The sequence below is a fragment of the Musca vetustissima genome, unplaced genomic scaffold (genome assembly GCF_032173495.1).
Source record: "Musca vetustissima isolate MV318-11 ecotype Yass unplaced genomic scaffold, APGP_CSIRO_Mvet_v1 utg26809, whole genome shotgun sequence".
Taxonomy (NCBI): domain Eukaryota; kingdom Metazoa; phylum Arthropoda; class Insecta; order Diptera; family Muscidae; genus Musca; species Musca vetustissima.
Genome location: NW_026878178.1, coordinates 48,843 through 71,212, shown reverse-complemented (window position 1 = coordinate 71,212; position 22,370 = coordinate 48,843). Strand labels below are relative to the sequence as shown.

Here is a 22,370-nt window from a genome sequence, read left to right as displayed (position 1 = left end):
CGAAACTTGGCAGACACCACTCGAGGCTTAATTCAGTACGTTATGCCAAATTTCGTGCAAATCGAAAGATATATAGGGACTTTGGGGCACTATTTACATGAAATCGGACGAAACTATATATGGGAGCTATATCTAAATCTTGACCGATTTTCACGAAACTTGGCAGACATCATTCTAGACCTAATTCATTATGCTGTACCAAATTTCGTGCAAATCGAAAGATATATAGGGACCGTTTACATTAAATCGGTTAAATATATATATATATATATATATATATATGGGAGCTATATCTAAATCTGAACCGATTTTTCCCAATTTCAATAGGGTTCGTCCTTGGGCCAAACAAATGAGCTGTGCCAAATTTCATCCAATTCGGATCATAAATGCGACCTGTACTTTGCTCACAAAAATACATGGACAGACAGACGGACATGCATAAATCGACTTAGAAAGTGATTCTATGCATATTCTCAAAAGGAACCATGTGTCTATCTCGTTTCCTTTTGCCTGTTACAAACATATGCACAAAGACATAATACCCTGTACCACAGTGTGGTGAAGGGTATAAAAATAAGGAAGATCTTCACCGATTGGCTTTATCCTAGTTCATACGATATCTATACGCTCACAGAGAAACGTGTAAAAATTTGGAATCGATTGGGTTATTAGTTTTTGAGTTATCGTGCACGCCATTCGCAAAAGAGAAAAACGCGTTTAAAGTTTGAGAAGCCCTTTAGCCGTCACTTGCTGCTGACACAATAAATCGGCTATATCTTCAAGAGTTCTTGAGATTTTCACTTGAAATTTTGTAGAGACATTCTTGAATTAGTGTTATTAAATCAAAAAAATTTTGACCGCGAGGATGGGGGGTCCCCTTAAAATAATAACAAAAAGTTAGGATTATTCATAGAAAAACTGAAGGCAAAGCGTATCAATACACAACCTATGATTTTTTTAAAAAAAAATGAGTGCTGAAAAATTAAATTTTATAAACGTGCTGAATGCATTTTTATACGAGTTGACAACAGGATTATTAACCCTTTGAGCACCGATTTTTTTTCCGTAATCATAGAACAATTTTCTGTTCACAGATTTAATGCAACTATCCTAGATAGGATATGGACAAATTTTGACATCGCTACATCCTTGCATTCGGGAGATACAGTACATTCTTTCTGAAAAATAAAAGCCCAATATTAAGAAAACCAAATGCAAAATCGACGAAAAAATAATTTTAAATTATTCTCTATATTCTGTTTTACAAGAATCAAAAATAATTCTGACGGCAGAGTTCGTATATTTCAAATACGAAGCGATTTAAATAATTTGGACTGTATACACAAATTATTACTGTACACATGTATGCGTTCTTCTCCATATTAAAAAGCTCATAACTTTACCAAAAATTTGAATTTTTTAGATTTTTCTTGTGATATGTGTCGTCCAGGCCTGACGTATGCAATCTAAAGAATATATATCTACTAGCAGTATATTAAATATTAGCTCTAAAACATTTTGTTGCCTGTGGGCAACATTGGGCCACAAAGGGTTAATAGATGACTTGAATGTAGGGACTATTTATAGACGAGCTAGAACTGGTAGTCTTTATAAAAGAGCTGAAGACTGGGAGTCTTTATATATGATTATTTAGACTAGACATAGACTTGGTAGACGATCTGAAGGCCTGCGAATCTTTATAATCGATCTCAAGACAATAAATATTTTTAGTCATATAAATACAGGGACTATTTAAAGACAATCTCGGCGTTGACAGTTTTTTTTTTAACTGAAATCCCCAAATTAAGATATGTTATCTCCAAAAATAATTTATAATTTTGATCTATTCTCGTACCGCAATGAACTACTATATTATGTTACTTTTCGATATCATAAAGGAAATTGGTTGTAGTAGTAAAAAAGTAATACGAGAACAGAGCAATAAATTAAAAAAAAAAATTGAATACGGGACCAGAGCAATTATTTTGTAACAATTATTGGTCTGTTCCCGTACTCCAAGAATCTGTTATTTTTTACTATGTATTTTTATGATTATTAGCCAGCCAATTTAAAATCATCAAAATTTGAAATCTATAATTGGAAGGGGTCTTTTTAAATTAATTGCGCATTTTTCGCCAATTTTTTTAGAGTATTCTCGCTAAAGTACAAAATTTTTATGTTTACAACAATCCCACAAAATCATATAAAGATCGAATCATACGTGTGTATGTTGTTTTTATCAAATTTGTGTCCTTCTGTGGAGAGGTATTATAGATATATGTTTGAAAGTTTGTGGGGGAGGTACCAGAAGGAATGGAAAGATGAGTCCATATTCGAACATGATATGGGTTTAGTAAAACCATTACGACTTGCAAAGTTTGGAACAAATCGAACATTCCATTTGTTTGATATTGAATTTACAAATGTTCAAAATGTTGACACTTTGTGGGGGAGGTACCAAAGGGATTGGACTGATTGTTCTCATAAGGACATGATCTTGTTTTGGAGAAAGTATTTCGATTTGTAATGTTCGGATCAAATAGGCATTCCATTCGTTTGATATTTAATTAACATATTTTCAAAATTTTGACACCTTTTGGGCGAAATACTTATTGAAGTATACCAATGATTATCATCTTTAGACTTCATATAGACTTCGTAAAAATACGACGATGTGCAGAATTTGGGGTCAAATCAGTTATTCCATTCGTTTAATATTGAAATTATAAATATTGAAATGTTTACCCTTTGTGGGGGAACTACTAGAAGGAATGTACCGGTAAGTCCCACATTCCAACGATATACAGGCATAGTAAAAATATTATGCTGTGCAAAATTTGGAGCAAATCGGATAGTCCGTTCGCATGATACTACAAAATCCATCTTTGAACTTAATTTCAGTTTCAAAGAAATATTACAATGTACAAAATGTGGATGACATATGATATACCCTTCGAGTGTTATCGTGCGTCACAGCCAACAAGACAAATGAGAACTCCAATTGCCAAAAATAGCCTTTTTTATTGGACTCCCATTAAAACTAATGAGTGTACATACATCTTGAGAGATCTAATATGTGCCTTAGCGAAATATCGGTTCAAAGCCCAAGTATGTTTGAACCAACTTAAGTTTAAACAATTTGTAGTTGATTAAGAAATGTCCAACGATGTGTTGAAATCACAAGATCTCGCTGACAAATTGTGATTACCACTTGCGACGTCTTATCCGGACATATTCCATCAAACTCCGACCAAAGAAAATAGTATGCATATCTATTTAGCGTTATCCATTTATTTCAATGACGCCACAAGATCATAAGCCGCCCCAGGCAGTCTTAGTTCTTCGAGCAACAGATCCGAAAATTACTAGGACTCAATCATCAAAGACACGCCGTTGTTGAGGATCGATCGGATTTCAATGACGCCACAAGATCATAAGCCGCACCAGGAAGTCATAGTTTTTCGAGCACCAGATCCGAAAATTACTAGGACTCAATCATCAAAGACACGTCGTTATTGAGGATCGTTCGGCTTGCATTCTCGAACTTTCAAGTTTTACCGCTTGTATAGTGTAGACATTTATGGAGTATCCAATTCCAAAAAAACGAGGAATGGCTAAAACTGGGCTTTCTTCAACTATTTGATTCGAAGCAATAATATTTTTCACATCACTAAATTGTCTTTACAGCTTCCGAGTTTCCACCAATTTGTTAGGTTCGACAAGGTGCTTTATGACAACCAAATAATACTGTGTCACCAAGATATTTATCGTTCTTTTTTAAAGAATTCAAAGATTCAAAATAAACTTCCATTTGGAAAATACATTTCCCTCAAGCGTGCATTTATTTCAGAAAATATGTTTTTGTAATCAACCTCTTCATAATGCTTTATTTATTTTTAATAGGAACAGACTAAAATAATTTCATGAAAGACATCACATGAAATGTTAGTTCTTATATCGAATTCCAATATTGCTCAAATGTTAAAAATTCTGTAGAGAGGAACTTGATCTAAGAACGTATAATTTATCAAATTAAATAACTTTAATGCGGACCTGATCTAACGGAACTTTCGAAGATACATATCTCTGGATATATGTACTGTTTAATTCAGAAATGGGAAATTAGTCATGCCGAGAATTGGATAACAGGTTCCCAACGTCGGTACCATGTTTTACAAATGTAATATTTTAATAAAAAAAATTTTATATAACTTTTTCAATACAACACTTATGGAAACGTTCGATAATAATAATAATTTATTAACGCAAATAGCAGAAAAATCGATAAAATATATGACTTTTGTGTAACTAAAATGCGAAATAGATGAACCTAAACACAATATAGAGGAAAAAACCGCATTCGGGATTGTGAAACGTTTAAAATGCAAAAAAATCCTTAAAGTACCGACTATTTGTGCACTTACCCTACATATTTCATTTTTAAAATCAAACATCCTAAAATCTAACATAAATATTATATCGTTTATCGAGATTGCAATAGGCAAACATATGGACTTTGTTTTATAAATTTCTAATACAAAGAGAAGTGTGACATTTTGTTGAGTTCAACAAGTTTTAATTTATAACGATCGTGTAAAATTCGAAACATGCAAATTTGATATTAAATTTGGATTATAGATTGAGTTCCTATAACTGAGAAAATTCATCTGTTATGCGAAGTTCGGATAACTGAAATGATTTTCAGTTGAAAACATCGGATAAATAAAACAAACATCCATATATAATATAGAATTTTCTCCAACAAATTCTAATTGTTGTGATTTGGACAGACGGGACTTCTGAACAAATTAAAAAAATTCGGACAGCGGGTGTAATCTAGACTTTAACCAAAAAATTTTTGTATTTGTAATCAGAGCCCAAGGGTCTAGTTTTCAAAATAATAGTTCCTCATTTTTCTTAAATTAATTTATTCACTACTATAGTATAATAATCAGATAATACCTAACTTTATGTCCATAATAAAATATCAATAAAAACATTAACAAAATGGAAGTGTATTCTTCAATGCAATTGATAATAAAAATAGAGAAAAATATTAACGCATGCCTTTAAAAAAGACAATAAGGCAATGAAACTATGCCGGAGGAGAAGACGTGGATATCTTACCTGTTGCCAATGGCAGATTAAAGCTCAGCAGGAAATATTGAAACTGGCAAATGCAATGCTTGGACGTCGTAGAGCCTTTTGATGACGTTCACACGAAATAAAAAAATGTCAGAACAGTAATCACTTGCCAGCGATGGTCGCGTAGTTAACCACTATTTTTTGTCTGTTGGATGTTGGCTAAACACTAGCTAATTGATGATAATAATGATGACTTTTCAAGACACGAGATTTCTGGACACAGAACCAAAAGAACAACACAAACACACAAATTATTTTCACACCACAAAGTGTAATTCTTCTGATGGTATCTTAAATTGGGCATGCAACAATGAATCTGTAAATTACTTTTTCTTTTTCATATGCATTCAAGCCACAAATATTATTTGTATCTTTTATAAAAAAAATATTTTTTCTTTTATCACTAAATTATTACAAAAACTTCAAACGATTTCAACTGGGTGCCATCTACAACATCACAATACAATACAAATAATTTTTCTTGCGTATTCCCAAGATTACCGAAGATTGTGACATGCATACAAGTTTGGTGGCAACCAACTTCTTGCAAACTCTTGTTGTGAAGTTGGCCAATTCTTTGTAAGTAAAAAAAGTAGAAAAAATAAGATGCACTTTTTGAAACTGGCTTAGACGGCAACACACGAACGAACGAGACGACTACACAAATAAATATCGGTTGTCCGCACCAACAATGTTTAACCGATGGACTCACTAATGCAACTATTTTACCTGGCTTTTCTAATTTGATTTGAGCTGTGCTGAGTGAGGTGCTACCAGTATGGTTGGTTGGTATGGTTGCTTGTTTGGTTGTGTTGTTGTATTGTGCATGTATTGGAATTGTTGCTGTGTTAACTTGGCTTTGGTTCTGTTTTGTTTTGCTGATCTAGCAGTGCCACATTGAACTCTGATATAATGCCGCTAAATGGTACCAACAAGTGAGGAGGAAATCTACCAATTTCACATAGGCAATCGAAGTATAATATGCAACAATAAGACAACAACAGCTACCTATCTTCAATGTTGTTGCTAAATATTCCACAAATTATTGTTTATCACCTAAAAAACACACAACTGAATATTAACTGGGGATTTAACTAATATTTAATATTATAATGCTACTTACAGTTATATGTTATTGTAGATTATTAGTTCACTAATGTTTATTTACAATTTATTTTTTAATTTCGACAGAAAAACACAAAAATTTTCAACAATTTCAAATTATAACAGGCGTTTGACGTTTATAGACGAGATAACACCGACTGAAGCAAAATTGAAAAACGTTCCACCTGTTAACGAAGAGGAGAACAGAGTCCAACAAAAACATAAATAACGGCGTTGACTAATAAATGGAATGTCAATGACACCAATTACTCAAGACTCGTAACGTACGGGGAGACGTAATGCAGTTATGTATGCATATAAATGTAAAGAAAATTATGTATAATTAATATAAAGGAGTTAATAATCATTTAAACAACGCATTATTTGAATATTTTTGAAAATTTATTTATTGAATAAATAAAATTGTTTATATTGAGTATTTGTTGATACGTAACGTAAGTCGTTGGGGTTACTTTAACAATAGTTTTCACAGCAATGATCTTCTGCTTACATATATTTACGGTTAATGCAAGCACTATGATGAAATTGTAGTTATTACTATTCGTCTCTAGATGGCGTCATTACAGTGCTTATAAAATTCATTAGATGTTGGATTTGGGTATCATATTTAAAGAATTGATTATTTTCACCTGTTATAAATAGTATTATACATTTTATTTATAAATAAAAGATCTTGTTGTGCCTTATAGAACTCCTAATAACATTTTCTACGGTAATTTTGAGCCGTGATCGTATCCACTAGCCTCGATTGCAAAAAGGAGGTACAACTTTCTGTCCCTACAGAGTTAGGTCTCTACGTTCAAATGGGATATTATTGGAGTTGACTACTCCTACCTACGTGAAGACCTGGGGGGAAATGTTGACGACCGAATGTTTATCATGCAGATGTACAACTATTCTTTTTATACCCACCACCACCAAGAAAAATGTTCCTTTAGGACCACCTATCAGAAAAATTTGAAATATTTTCCAGGTAGCCTTTTGGTTCCTGATTACAACAACATAACTTTTTTCGGGAGGAATATATATTTCCCGAGATATGAGGTTCCAAATTTCCAAAAATTGACCCAATTTTGACTATTTTTTCATTAAAAAATTAGGCTTTTTGGCCGGGATTTAAGATTTTATGTTATGGGCCGATACCAACACCGGCTAGGCCAAGAATTTCCTTGTTTTTGTAGGGTTCTAAGGGCTATATCTTTTAATACACAACAGATGCAGCAAAATATCGCATAATTTTGGAAAGAGCGAGTTGTAGTCTCAGTCATTGGTGAGGGACTGTAATGGAAAGTTTTAAAAAAAGGGGTAGTTTAAAACTCAATGGAAAGGTATATTCATAAGATTTAAAATGCTTTACAGCCCCATACCCCCAAAAACATTTCACATTTTTCACCTTAAAGGAAATATAAGCCGCCATAAGTCTATTGGCAATGGACTTGTAAGACAAACGGACAGACAGTTGACTAGATGATGTGTGTTGTGAGGGCTTTGCTGTCAGGTGGGGAAATGCGCTCTCGATACAAATTGTGAACAGTGTTTTATCCGATCTTAGTTTTGCCAAATTCGAACGCGTTTACCTAGGAAGAAGCCTCTCACTGTCTTAAATTGCAGGAGATGGGCAACGCTCGTCATCTGGACACATAGGTTGATATTCGGAGTGTATTATTTTGAGTAGTTTGCAAGGATTTCCATTGTGTGTCACTAAGGAAAGAGATCCAGATCGTTTATTTGTCCTTGCCAACCAATGTTTTATTCCTAGTTTTCACTTTCTGGTTGATGTAGTTGGAATGCGAGGAGAAATAAAGGAGTTTATCGAAGAAAGTGGAAAAAGGAGGAATTTGGAGTAGGATTTTGTTGCATCTGTAGCCGTTTATGGCTTCGGACACCGCCTTTTAATGTACGGATTTAATCGCATTCGCTATCGACGATCTGTTGACGTTTGATGGAATAATGTCGACAGCGGCTGAAGTCCTGTTGGATGTGTCGCGGAGGTTGATCAGCCAGCAGCAACTGTCTACTCAACGACACCTTATGTTGTTCGACTGCCAGCATTCTAGTCTCCTCATGGATATGATCGACGCTCGTCATCTTCACACACCCGATTGCAATTCGGAGTGCATTACTTTGCGTAGTTTGTTAAGATCTCCATTGTGTGTCACTAAGAAAATAAGTCCAGACCAGGGCAACATAATTAAGAAGACCTGCATCTCGTCTATAAGAATACCTTTAGCTCGTCTACAACAAGACTTCCAGCCCTTCCTTGTAAGTCGTTACCAAAGATTCTTTATCCTTACCGCAGTAGGTGGCAGCCAAAGCTTTCAGAACATTATTCCTAGCTTTCACCTTCTGGATGGCGTAGTTGGAATGCGAGGAGAAATGAAGAAGTGTATCGAAGACCACACCAAGGATTATGGACGTCTAATTTCGATGGAAATGCCATGTTCTAAATTGACTTCTCGCGTTTAGGAAGTGAAAAAGTGGCACAGTACTCTTTGCAGTGGATAGTTTTAGATTGCGCTCCCGTAAGAAGTTATTAATGGTGGCTAAATAGGTGGACGAAATAACGGTATATTGCTGTTTATTTTTTTACACAATGGGCTGAGGTGACAGCTGTTGGCCGAGCAAGACTCGGGTCGTTTCTGTAGTGCAATATTTGATACACAATGATAACCTAAAATATCAAATTCGTTACCGAAGTTTCTTTATCCTTGCCCCAGTAGGTGCCAGCCAAAGCTTTCAGAACTTTATTCCTAGCTTTCACATTCAGGTTGACGTAGTTGGAATTCGAGAAGGAATGAAGGAGGTTATCGAAGACCACTCCAAGGTTTTTCGGATTATGGACGGTGGGGATACACCTAACTTCGATGGACATGTCCGGTTCTAAATTGACTTCTCGCGTCCAGGAAGTGAAAAGTGACACAGTAGACGTTGCAGTGGATAGTTTTAGATTGCTCTCCAGGAAGAAGTTGGTAATGGTGGCGAAATAGTTGAAAATGTTTGTACTTACGTCGACGAAATAACCGTACATTGGTTGTTGTTGTAGCATGATTATTACTTTTACACAATGTTTTTTTTACAATCGTGAAATATTTGACTCCCAATGAGAAACCAAAATATAAAGTTAGGACCAATCCGGTTGAAAAATGAAATCTTTGGCGCTACCTTTACCGAAATTTGTTAAAGGTACAGAAACAAACATGACTTGGTGGTGCCTTGTAAACATTTTTATCCCATTTTCTAAAAATATTCTTTCCCAGAATTTGAGTTGTCCACGCATTGTTAAACAATTGATTTGTTGTTAAGTTTTGATTTCCGAAATAATGATCTCTGTTCCAAATTCTAAATTATTTTGACAATTTTATTTTTTTTAATTTTATTTGATTATTGTATTTATAATTTAATTTATATATTTTCTTTAATTTATCTCTTACTTAAGCTATATATATTTTTTATAGGAATATAGATTTAAGATGGCGATAAAAACGTTAATTTTGTTCATCATTACTAGGTGTTATATAGATAAAAACCAATTAAATATAAACAATAACTGTACAAATGGTATAATATATACTATAATAAATAAAACACATCAAAGGGATAGGAAAAAAGTAAAGAGGAATTATTACACTATATAGATATAGAATTTAGAAAATTACTAAAAAAAATTTATTTTCCAATTGAAAATATGAAAAAGTATTTCTTTTTTGCGGGAGTCTATTAGGCTTCGAAAACTATTTTCTTTTTGCGGGAGTCTATGGTGGTGGTAGTTTGTGTTATATACTTCATTTTTCGTTTGCAAATTAATTTGCATCGTAAAACTAATCGCTATCGTAATCGTTTTTACCAGTCACTGTCAAGGGACGTCGTGACTCATCTTCCGAGCCATAGACAACTTCTTCATCGGAATCGTTAATCATGGAAAAGGCTGGATTATCTTTGGTAACCGAAATTTCAGCTAAAGAAAAAATTGAGGTCATTATTAAATTAATATTTTTATAAAAAAAAAGTGAGACCTTTACCTTGCGAAAATCTACCACTTGGTGCATAAACATAGGCCATTGTAAATAGATAAAAATTTAATAGGCCATAGAAACACATAAATTGTGCAGAACTTTTATAGGTGGTATTTAAGCTTGCTACAAAATTATCCTCCAGAATGCCGAAACCAAAACGACACGTAGTCACCGTTATGGTTATTGATATGACAAACAGCATTAGCAGGGTTAAGAATTTTAAACGCATATCTGTAATAAAACCATTATTATAATTTAAAATTAAATGGACGAATTCGAATAACTTACCAAAGAACGGCATTGATCTCAATTCTGTATAGGCTCTTAAGATCAACATAGCTAAGTAGAGAATATACATACAGCCAGCGATGTAGAAGAACATTTTAAAACCCTAGAATAAAATTAAAATAGAATTTATATAAATATTGACATGTAAATTCCAAAAAGAACTTTTGGGCGAATCATCTTGATTGTTATTAGGTGATTTTCGACGATCGGACATGGATTATCAACTCAGCGACAGCTGTACCAGATTCAAGGTCCTGATGTCTAGTTCTGTTCTGTGTGTCATCTGCGAATCGCTGCAAATTACACCTCAGTGCGATGCAATGCCCTTTAAGGATATGTACCACCCAGCGTTCACAGGAATTGGAATTCTGGCTTTGCAGACGATTGCTGCATTAATAACACAGCAATATCCGCTGGAATCCAGTTGAGTCCTTGCATTACTACAGCTAGAACTCCGTCTAACTCTCCATCCGGTAGTACAACTAGTGTCTAGTACTTATACTACTAATAGTACTACCAGAGATAGTTCTGTGACTAGCATATCCATTAGTTCTGGTTTTAGCACTCCGGGTAGTTTCCCGTTTTCCGTCCGGCTATGTTATTCCAGTGCTAGTAGCCATATTAGTTATTCTACTAACTTCCTATTCTACAGCAAACATCACTCCGTGTAGTCATTCATCCAGTAGAATTCATTCTAGTGTTCCGATCAGCACTCCTTCTAGTCCACCAATTCTAACATCGAATGCTCATAACATCCCATCCAGACGACAGCGTAACAGGCAGGTTTTCAGTTCGTCGAATAATTCCATTCGTCTACCTCCACAAGGCTACCTAATGCGGCAGTCCTTGCAGGGGAGTGATCCAAATATCACCTTCTTAATCATGATAATTAAAATTAATGGGATACAACATAATTCGGCGAGACAGGGATAGAGATCATTCATTATTCAGCGGCTGTCAGTTTTACCCTTCCCAGTCTGATCCTTTCTTAGAGGTTATGAAATTTCGCGCCTTCCGTTGACAAATTGTCAAAACCAGTATTCGCTTTAGCATTTCAGACCATAATCCATCTGCTGCAGGGAGGTAACAAAATTGTTCTTGCCGATTTTAACGCTCATCATGAAATGTGGGTTTTCAACTTCCAAAAGATCCATGTGGTATTCTTACTGTGAACCAGATAGACGTATCCGATTTCGCTTCCATCATGGAGGAATCATCTACCAGACTCACTGCCAGGTGTTCGAGCTCTCTCATTACTATAGTCAGAAATCACGCCTTCCGTAAACTACCTAGGAAAACCAGTACGCTTCAATTTCAGACCATATTCCCATCTTGGTCAATGTAGAAAATCACAGCGATTTCGTGGCGCCCAACCAGCGTCCGAAAGTCGTTGGGGTGATATTCGATAACCTCATTAATTTCCCTTATGTATGTTATCTGCCGTGTCATCCCAACCATTACACAGTGATGGCTGATCCACCTCCTCGACACATCCCACAGGACTTCAGGCGCTGAGGATCGTCCTCAGCCAGTTATGTAAAAGCAATAGGACTGCTACAACAACAACAGATCGTTGATAGCGCCGAACGTCAACAGGCGGTCTCGCAAACCATAAATGGATACATATGCAACAAAGTCCTACTCTAACATCTTCCTGCAGTTTCAGACAGTGGGAGACTTCTTCCTAGGCAAATCCGTTCGATTCTGGCACAACCGAGATAAGATCCGGGTATTGCAATGTTCTCAATTCGTATCGAGAGCACGTTGTCTCCGGAATCCTAAACAGCAATCCCTTTTCTCAACAAAGCCCTCAATTATCTGTCTGAACCTACGAGTCTAGTCTTCCTCGGAGGACGCAACCACACATCGCTGTACCGTAAATATTATTCTGAGACTCCAATTAAAAACTGCAGTTCCCATTAAGAAATTTGGAATGTGTTCAAGAGTCTTCTGTTATCTTTTTTGCCTAGATGACGTTTCTAGACATTAAAATCATATATGCAATCATCTCTTTAATCCACCCTTGTTTTTAATACTCACATTATAATTTTTGGTATCCACAAAATGGCTATATGTTGGATCTTTCAATTCATTGCATTTCTCCCATGTGGCCAGGACAATGGCGCATAACCAGATCGGCATTACGACAATTAATTTTGGCAAATAGAAACGTAAAAATCGGCGTTCATTTTGTCGCAGACCATGATAGATGCATAGCCAAAACATTAAGAGGGCACAGAGGAATGTTGCCTGTAAAACAGCATCCAACATACCGGGCAGCCATGAGTTCATTAGGAATATCAATGGGAAAAAAGGGTCTGCAAAATGAATTATAATTATTAATAAAAAATGGGATAATAAATATGTAACAACTCACTATCATATAACAATAACAATGGCAGGAGTACTGATATCCATTTCTGTTCTATTGACCAATCATATATGGGATATTTTCTCAAACTATGAGCATACCAACACTGCAATAGATTTTTTTTAATTACTTCTCAAATTCTTTCATTGGAAATCTCATAACACTTACTATCACAATAAAGGCAAACAGTAAAAATATAAAACGGAACCAGATTTCAATTTGTGTAAATTCCGGGCTATATGTTTTGAACTAGGGGGAAACCAAAATAATTCATTAGTAAAATATTATAAGTATTGTTTTGCATAATACTCACATAAAATGTTATTCCCGTTATATTGTATTTCTGATGAAACGATTCCAATCCAAAAAATCGCACCGTAATTATATAGTGGGCATATTCCAAAAATCCCAAATGCATTACCGTAAACTCTTCACAATCGTTGCGTATGCATGATAAATGCCTTGTCCGATTATGCACATTATTGGAAGAGAGTATGCTCAAAGGTTTGTGCTGTTCTGTAATACCATCGATGCCAACGCTCACATAGAAACGTTTATCGTATTTTTCATCTGCATGTAATAAAAAATGATAATTATACTTTTTCAGATAAAGAAGAACAGAAGACCCAAAAAAAAAAGAAATTAATATAAAATATAACATAATTCAATTAACTTTTACGAATTGGAATCTAGCCACAAAGCCAAGATTGGTTCCAGTAACCACTATACATTTACACTCCAAAATCTTAAACCTAAAAACAGATTGATTTATCTTATCATAGAATCTTAAGTAATTTAAAAAATAACTTCAAATCACAACAAGGTATATAAAAATTAATTAAGTAAATCATCTATGCAACAACAATATCATGGCAAGTAATACAAAAGAATATGCATCAAAATCCACCAAATTTTGGTGGTCGGAATATTATCATAATCGATCAAACAGTCCAGCAAACGCTTTGGACGTAAATGTCAAAATTTCCATATATATTGGCAACATCGATAAGTTCCTCTGTAGCACAATCTTAAACAATCCAAAATAACAGTCAAATCAACAGAGTCACATGAGAAGCCAATCTATCCCTTGAAATTGCTGCCCAAGGCAGGCATATGTCCACGGTCCTTCATCATAAAATTCTAGGCGAACACATTTATTCTTGCACAAATAAGGTCAAGGATTATGTTATCCACTTCTACGGAGAAGACATTGTTCCCAGAATCCTAATTAGGTAAATGTCACGACATACATCATTTAAATAACTGTTCTTTTGAACCCACAAATCATAGACATATGGATGAAGCCAATTAATAATTTTTTATACCATCAGCCTATGGCTAATTAGGCTCTACACACTTTTCTACGGCAAAAATGTGCCTTATCGAAATATTTCTTTGGACCAAATCCGTTTCACACAATTTGGAGTAGATTTACAAATGTCTGTCTGTCTGCCATTCTGATCGGCTGGTGCGCTCGATAAATCTCGAAGGGAATATCCGAGTTCATCCAAACTTTGCACATCGTAAAATTTCTTCCAATCTTAGTTCATGTTCGAAGATGAAGAATATTGGTCCAAAAAAGGTCAACATTTTCAATATTTATAGATTCAATATTAGGCTAATGGATGCCGGATTTATTTAAAATTAAGTTGGTGAAAATCCCTCCACTCCTTCGGATACCTCCCCCATAAAATTGTCAAAATTGAGCTGAAAATTTATAATAATATCAGATAATCTATTCAAACCAATCTTTGCACAACATAATACTTGAATATTGTTGAAAAACTTATCAATCCTTTCCTTCTGATACTCTCTCACAAAGGGTCAAAAATTTGAAAACTTGTAAATTTCATATGAAACGATCGAAATATCCGATTCCATGTTAATGTATATACAATCGCCACAAAGAGTGAACATTTTATTTTTTTTTAATCCAATAACAATATAATGGAATGTCAGATTTGATCCAAACTTTGTAAATCGATATACATTAAGTTTAAGGTGTGATCTATAGTGCAACCTCATCTGGAATCTGAAAGTAAAATCACCATATCCTCCACGATGAGGTGTGCATTCTTTATATGCGGGCTATGTCATTGTTAATTGTCTGACAGGAGGGTTTTTATCCTCGGAAACCAAATCTATAAGGTTGGAATATTCAGCTACGATCTCCAGGACAACCAAATTAAAACAACTATATTTAAAATGTTCTGAGAATAATTGATGTCAAATTACATCCACATCGACATCTAGAACCATCAAAATATATGAATCTATAATAAATATTTGTTTACCCACTATGAACCTGAAATGCCAAATTACAACAACTTCGCTCGGAAATAAGCAAAATTGGGCGAAGCCTTTAATGTGGAGCTATGTTGAAACATGGACTTGGTTTAGCAATTTTTTTAAATAAGGCTTTTATTCACCAATAACCCGGAAAGTTTTTCACAACCACTGTGGTTTAAAAATGAGCTTAGTACCTTCAAAATGCATAAGGGTATTTATATGTGGAGATAAGTCAAATCGTAGACCTATTTTGAATATTATCAAAAAACCTAATTGACTTTGGATAATAGATGTTTGAATAAAGATAGTGTTAAGACAGATATCATATCATGAAGAAAACACCCTCTCAGTCTTCAGATCAACCTCTGGTATGGTAGACGCTGGTACGGTAGACAAATAAATACACACTGTGTTCAAACGTCCTCCTGCATATGTGTCATCCACGGAGAATGACAAATTATAGCCACTTCGGTTGAAAAATGTACCACCTAGAACAATCAAAATACCTTAAATAGGGTAAGACCTTTATATTTCTACAAAGATGTTTTTTGCGCTTTAATAAGCAAGAATGTCAAATAAGATCTCCTTTGCTTTCAAAATGATACTAAATCCTTAAAAATACGTGAACCGGTATATACATTCTTACGTTCTCTATAATCAATAAAGTGGCTTTTCCATAACCTGCATAATTTTTTTCTTTATGATATCGAAAATATAGTAAAAACATTGTTATGTTCTGTCGGGCCTAACTTTTTATGTCATCCACCATTCAAAATACCTAAATCCGATTGGTCTTTCAGGACAAAACGAAATGCCAAACTACAGACACTAATATTGGACTATACCAAAGCGCGGACCGATATTGATAATTTGCGATTTGATTGGGGTTGTGAGATTTGGCACCCAACAACAATCCAAAGTACCTTATTCATCCAATCCAAAGTACCAGTATTCATCCAAGACAACTTGGGCGACAGGGTAAGTGAATCTGTCGTTAACGAAAAATAGGGAGTTTAGTCGCCGAAGTTGTCAACGACAGTATCGCTTACCCTGTCGCCCAAGTTGTCTTAGATGAATACTGCGACACTTGTGTGAAAATTTCGTCAACGATGTCACATTGTTGTCTGCAAAGTGTCTTCAAGAAATTGCCATTGTCTTACACGATTCGTTAATGTTGTCCGCAAGATACTTTCTACTGGAGAGTTCAACAACTATAGTTGTTGGACATGTGTTCTGTTATTCCACACACTTCGTTGTGTGTGTTTACTTTTTTATGATGTTTTTGTTTGCTGTTGTTTTTAACAGTGTTCGCGAGCATTCGCGAACATTTGTTTTTTGAGTTTTTCAAAAGAATGTTCTTCAGCTTGCAGCGAAATTTTATCGTTCGTGAATTTTTCGCACAATGCGAACATTTGCGAGAGATTGCAAATGCTTGATCATTCATTGTAACTTTATCATTCGCGATAAATTGAAAACATTCGAATTCTCGCGCGTGAGCATTCGTTAGAAAGAGCTTATTTTAATCATTCTTCGCATCCTGCAAAATACCGAATATTAGTTATATGGAAGCTATACCAAAATATGGACCCATATACCCCATTACAATACCTAGAAGTTCTTGTAATATCTGTGCAAACATTCGGAGCTCTATCTTAATTATTGCGACCTCTATCGGGATTTATACAGACGGACGTGGCAAATTCGACATAGAATTTTATTCTGATATGAGGTCTTCGATTATTATTTCGAGGTGTTGCAAACGGTATGACAAATTTAATATACACTTCATCTTATGATACACGTCTCCTTATATTAGGGTATAATTAATAGATTTTTGCAGTACGGGAACAGACCAAAAATATAACTAAATAATTTTTTTTAGTAATACTCAGAAGGCCTCCGAAATCTATTTTATGTGTAGAGTACACCTCAGGACTTTCTGCCGATAGTGGTCCTTTAAAAGGGATTTCTATCCGTAGATTACGTTTAGATGGGCTTTCTAGAAGACATCTCAGATTACATATGTTATTATATCATGTCATCTATTAGTTGTCATCCATAGTTAGAATACATTTTTATGGACTTCTATTTATTCTCAAAGTCTTAGAAAATACTTCTTACAAAATGTTATCAGCCTTAAAATTCTTCTTAATATTTACATTACATTCTCTACACTCACCATCATTATTATTTGTTACGATTTTCGCTATTAACCATAACTGCTGGGAATACGTTGTCATCAGGGGAGATTTCATGGCAAATGGCCCCGTCGCCAAAACACTCGTTGAATTCGCCAATGTTGTACGATTCAAAATTGTCTTGGCGGTTATTTCCGTTGTGCTTGTTATCGGTGGACCGGTCAGGCCAATTATTATGCCCAAACCGAAGCAGGTGAAAAATCCCAAAAATACCATAACAAATTCACGTTTGTGCATTGAATACAAACGCATATGAACGGAACGTTCACAACGATCATGATGATATGCTGGTGCTATATATTTATTAAATTCACTAAATAAATCACTGAATTGCGAGAGGGAATTCTTAAGGCGCAGCAAGAGGCCACCGGATGGCAAGTGATAGGCATAACCCAAGCCATTTGTATCCGAGGGTGGTTTAGCCATATTGTAAGTGTGTTGCAATTGTTGTTGTTGGCGTTGTTAGTATTATTTGTTGTTGTTGCTTTGTTGAATGGGGCCTGTTTGTCTGCTGAAGCCAAGTAAATAAAAGGGCCCAACAACAACGACAAGGATGATGGGCAGGCAGACACCCAAGGAGGAACACCCAGAAACAAAATTGGATTATCTAACTAGAGTTAATAGATAATATATAAGATTGTTTGGAATTTTAATAATGTTATTATTTTTTATCTGTTGGTGTTATTTTTTTAGAGAACATTAACCAGTAACTTTGCTTATGTTTGTATAATTTGCCAAAACAAATAACTTTTTTTTCAAGGTTTCGTAGCTAATTTATTCGTTTTTCGTCAAATGGGTTTCGCCATCCTTTTTCTTCGTTTAAACAAAACATTCTATTTTGTTTTCATTTATATTTTTATCTGCACAAAAGCGATGCTGTTTTTTTTTTCGTTTTACAATTTAATTTTCTTTTTACATATTTAAATTTATTATTTTTTTAAATCGGAATTTTCTTTTTATTGATTTTACACATTTTTCTTCCTTTCGTTTAAAATTTTCTGTAAAAATCACGACGCAACTTTGTAACTTTTTTTCCAAGGGATACACTTACACATATGTTTGGCTGAAACTCGATGGGGTGGTTTTTGGCGTTTGACACTAATGACAGTATATTGCATAGTTTAAGGCGCATGTCCGTAACCAAAAATATTCGGTTTATTCATAAAAAAAGAAAGCCATGTGTTGGAGTATGTAATGATGTTTCATTGTTTGTTTTGTTTGCATTACCGGCATTTTTAACACGTATTCCCTCCGTCGTTTTAAGAGATAGGTGGAGGTGACTTTTATTTTTGAAACGTGCAAAAGTTGTTTTGTAAACAAAACATCGTTTATTTTCGGGACAAACATATGGAGAGATATCAACAGCTATCTGTTGATATTTTGTTTACTATTTTATATTACAATGAAAACTATTTTGAATAAAAAATCATAATTTTAAATTTATAAATTATACACATTAATTTCCATTTTTTTATTCTCATCATGTGTGGTCATCTTAAAAAAAAAGAAAACATTATAGCATAACATTCTAATTATGATATATTTATGTTTGTATATATGTAAAAAATTAAATCTATTATTTCTAATTCAACACACAACAGCTCCTCCTCAACAACAGCCAGTAACAATTTCAATCCCAAAATTTAATTAAACCATCCCAACCGGCTGTTGCAACTTTACTCGCCTCATGCGGATGCCATAGCGTGCTAATGCAAACACCTTCATGTGCTTGCCATTTTTTGTACATTTTGGATGTCTTCCAATCCCAGATATAACATTTACCATCACCATCTCCCGATACCAAATAACTCATGTCCGGCGAGAAATCCAATTGACACGCATAACCGGATACCATATGACCAGTAAATGTTTTTTTCCGGTTCATTTTAAAACGATTCAACGCCGAGAATATTACAATTTTATTATCTAAACTCTGGCAAGCTAACCATTTGCCATTTGGTGCTAATGTTACGGCGGGCATGGAATGCATAGTAGGATCGGCAATATATTTCATATCCACCGGTATATCCCATTCCCAAATGCGCATAGATTTGTCATCGGAGGTAGTAACAAAGCGACGATTTTCATCGACGAAGGTAATTGTATTGACAGCACCCAAGTGACGATCGTATTCTTGGACAATGTCACCGCTTCGTGTGTCCCACTGAAATGAAAAAGAAACAAACACAAATAAATTAATAACATGAAATATGTAAAAACAAAAAAAAAAAAAGTTGTTAAGAAAAAATAATTATAATAATTATTTTTTTTTTAAATAATTTGTAAGGACTAACCAGAGATGTAGATTTTTAAAAAAAAATTTAAGACCTATCAGAGGCTTGGTTTTTTTTTAAATTAATTTTTTTAAGGACCTAACAGAGGAGAGGATTTTTAAAGAAAATTTTTAAGGTCCTACCATAGGCGTGGATTTTTAAAAATGATATTTTAAGGACCTACCAGAGGCGTGGATTTTTAAAAATATCTTAAGAGACCTTTTTAAGGCGTGGACTTAAAAAAGTAAATTTTCAGAGACCTTTATAAGGCTTGGACTTAAAAAATACATTTTTCAGAGACCTTTATGGGGGGTGGACTTAAAAAATAAATTTTTCCGAAACCGTTATGGGGGGTGGACTTAAAAAATAATTTTTTTCAGAGACCTTTACAAGGCGTGGACTTAAAATATAAATTTTTCATGGATCTTTAAGCCGTGACCTGTTTCCTTTCATATCCTCATTTATAAGCCTTACATGTTCCGGAACCCCTGGAACATGTAAGGCTTATATACAGGAGTTTTAGTCTTTCTTCAATTTTGTAAAATTCTCGAATAAATTTCTGGATTACGGGAGATAGGAATACTTTCGACTAGAAGTTTCCTTGTGGCTTTACAAGGATATTTGTTTTCGAACTTTTTCAAGTTCTTCCAATACTTTAGAATTCTTTGTGTGAGTATGGAATTGGGGCTTTCCCAAAATCGGAACATCGGCTAAAATTTCATGACCATCGGTCGATAACATTGACTTATACTATAATATTTTTTACGATATATAGAAATTCTTTCGACCAGGGATTCCCTTGTGGCCTTAGGAGGACATTTGCTATCAATCCTTGCAAAAGCCGGAACTTTGTGACAATCGGCCCATAACTGCGACCAGTACTCTCATTACATGTATAATAGATGATGAACAGGCAAATTCAAATCGATTCAGTTATCAAATTAGTTCTTATAACAACTCCAATACTTACACAAATAATTTTCTTATCCGATGTACCGGCTACAAACAAATGCTGCTTCGTATTATCCGGATGGAATTTAACGCAGAATGGCATTTTACGGGCTGTAAAACGGGAAACAACTTCTCCCGTTTCTGCATCCCATAGCTTAATGTAACGATCATATGAGGCGGATAGGAATTTTGTACCCTTATTATTCCATGCAATATCCTTAATTGCCTGACGATGGCCATTAAATGTGCGTATACATCTACGTTCGCCATAGACTTCCCACAGCTTAACACGACAATCCATAGATCCAGATAGTAGCAAATGTGCTGTCTTTGGAAACCAACGTATTGCCGAGATGCCTTTTGTGTGACCCGTCCACGTGTGTATGTGAGCTTTGGGTAAGAAACATTTTGTTGGTGGTGCGCCTGTTCGCAAATTCACGTCCAGATCATGTGGAGCATGTAGATATGATCGGCCCTGGTAGTCATAAGCATCTTTGACTGTTGTACGGAATAAAAAAAAAAATAATTTATTGGTAACTTATTCAATATTTTTTGTTGTATTTTTAACTTACTGTGCAATATAGATTTCTCTTCCAATGGTTTATCTTCGGGTATTCTGTTACGCCTGTGTCTTTTGGACAAAATCTCCTCCAATTCCGCCTTTTCCTGTTCATTTGGTTTGGCCACCCGTTGTTCATCTTTATACTGACCCCATGGACCAAGAAAACCTTCAATATCCTCGGGATTATCGTTTTTCTCCTGTTTTCGTTTCTTCTTTGGCTTGGGTGCCTCAAACACCGTCTTGCCATCGTCATCATAGGCCGACTGTAAGTCACCAACAAATGATCGTCCATCCGCCTCTTCATCTACCGAAGGATCTAAGGCATAGCCGTATGTGTGAAAAGTTCTTCGCTGATTTTCAAATTCAAATGCATTGATGTGTGCCTTTTCCACATAACCCGCCAATGTATTGCGTGGTGCTTTCATCTGTTGTGTCAAATCGGGATTTTCTGGCCCCTTAACGGGTGCGAACAACTCTTCATAACGTGGATTATATTCAACTTCTTTAACGGTGGGATCTATAGTACGCTGTACAGCTGCAGTGCCCATGGGTACAACTTCAGGAGCGGCACATACCGCCAATGATTTCGCCACCGACAACTTTGGATCAATTGGTTTGAGGTAATCTGGTACTTCTTGCTTCTTTTCCTTCTCTGCTGTTTTTGTAGTTGTATTTTTATCATCTGCTTTTGGTTTTTCTTCATTGTCGGAATGTTCTCCTTCCGAGGAACTTCCATAATTTTGTATTCCTAACATATTTTACAAGGAAAATGTGTGAAATCCTACGTCCGAATCAAACAACACAAAAGGAAAATGCTAAACGTTGTTGTGACATCTGACAACTCAGGGTTGTACGAAACTAATTGAAAAACGTTCCACTTGCTAACGTGAGATGCTTCTTCTTAGTTGCATTTGCAAATGTATGGCATGCAAAGAGAATTGATAACAGGGCAAATATAAATAAAGTCTAATACAAACAAGTCAAAGTGATTAATAGTTTTTGCTTAATTGATTTACAAAAATAAATGGCTGAATTGTTATTACGGAACTATTTTAAATTACAACTATTATTTATAGTTCAAAATTTATATATTACACAGAGTTGTCCACAACAAGCCAAAACGAAAAAAGTTCCACTTGCTAACGTGCGTTGCTT

The 22,370-nt window shown here is 34.9% G+C and overlaps 2 protein-coding genes across 2 annotated transcripts; both read right to left on the bottom strand.

Annotated features, from left to right (window-relative positions):
• Positions 1-10,068: 10,068 nt before the first annotated feature.
• LOC133322964 (transmembrane protein 181) lies at positions 10,069-17,855 on the bottom strand. The gene is made up of 8 exons (XM_061531916.1): positions 17,411-17,855; positions 13,256-13,512; positions 13,111-13,191; positions 12,949-13,048; positions 12,612-12,889; positions 10,572-10,674; positions 10,290-10,514; positions 10,069-10,225 (listed from the first exon to the last, which is right to left on the bottom strand). The coding sequence occupies exons 1-8, from the start codon at positions 17,853-17,855 to the stop codon at positions 10,089-10,091; spliced, it is 1,626 nt and encodes a 541-aa protein (XP_061387900.1). The 3' UTR covers positions 10,069-10,088.
• Positions 17,856-19,058: 1,203 nt separating this feature from the next.
• Positions 19,059-21,970, bottom strand: LOC133322965 (pre-mRNA-processing factor 17). The gene is made up of 3 exons (XM_061531917.1): positions 21,226-21,970; positions 20,673-21,151; positions 19,059-19,593 (listed from the first exon to the last, which is right to left on the bottom strand). Exons 1-3 carry the CDS (start codon positions 21,968-21,970, stop codon positions 19,060-19,062), a joined length of 1,758 nt encoding a protein of 585 aa, XP_061387901.1. The 3' UTR covers position 19,059.
• Between the last annotated feature and the right edge of the window lie 400 nt (positions 21,971-22,370).

Bases quoted from the DNA above. Each gene is read 5' to 3' on its own strand.
- LOC133322965 (XM_061531917.1), bottom strand. From the start codon at position 21,970: ATGTTAGGAATACAAAATTATGGAAGTTCCTCGGAAGGAGAACATTCC. The intron at 21,152-21,225 runs GTAAGTTAAAAA...TCCGTACAACAG, and splicing joins AGAGAAATCTATATTGCACA to TCAAAGATGCTTATGACTAC. The intron at 19,594-20,672 runs GTAAGTATTGGA...TTTTCATTTCAG, and splicing joins CGGATAAGAAAATTATTTGT to TGGGACACACGAAGCGGTGA.
- LOC133322964 (XM_061531916.1), bottom strand. From the start codon at position 17,855: ATGGCTAAACCACCCTCGGATACAAATGGCTTGGGTTATGCCTATCAC. The intron at 13,192-13,255 runs GTGAGTATTATG...GTTTCCCCCTAG, and splicing joins TAACGGGAATAACATTTTAT to TTCAAAACATATAGCCCGGA. The intron at 10,226-10,289 runs GTAAAGGTCTCA...TTTTTTCTTTAG, and splicing joins AAGTGGTAGATTTTCGCAAG to CTGAAATTTCGGTTACCAAA.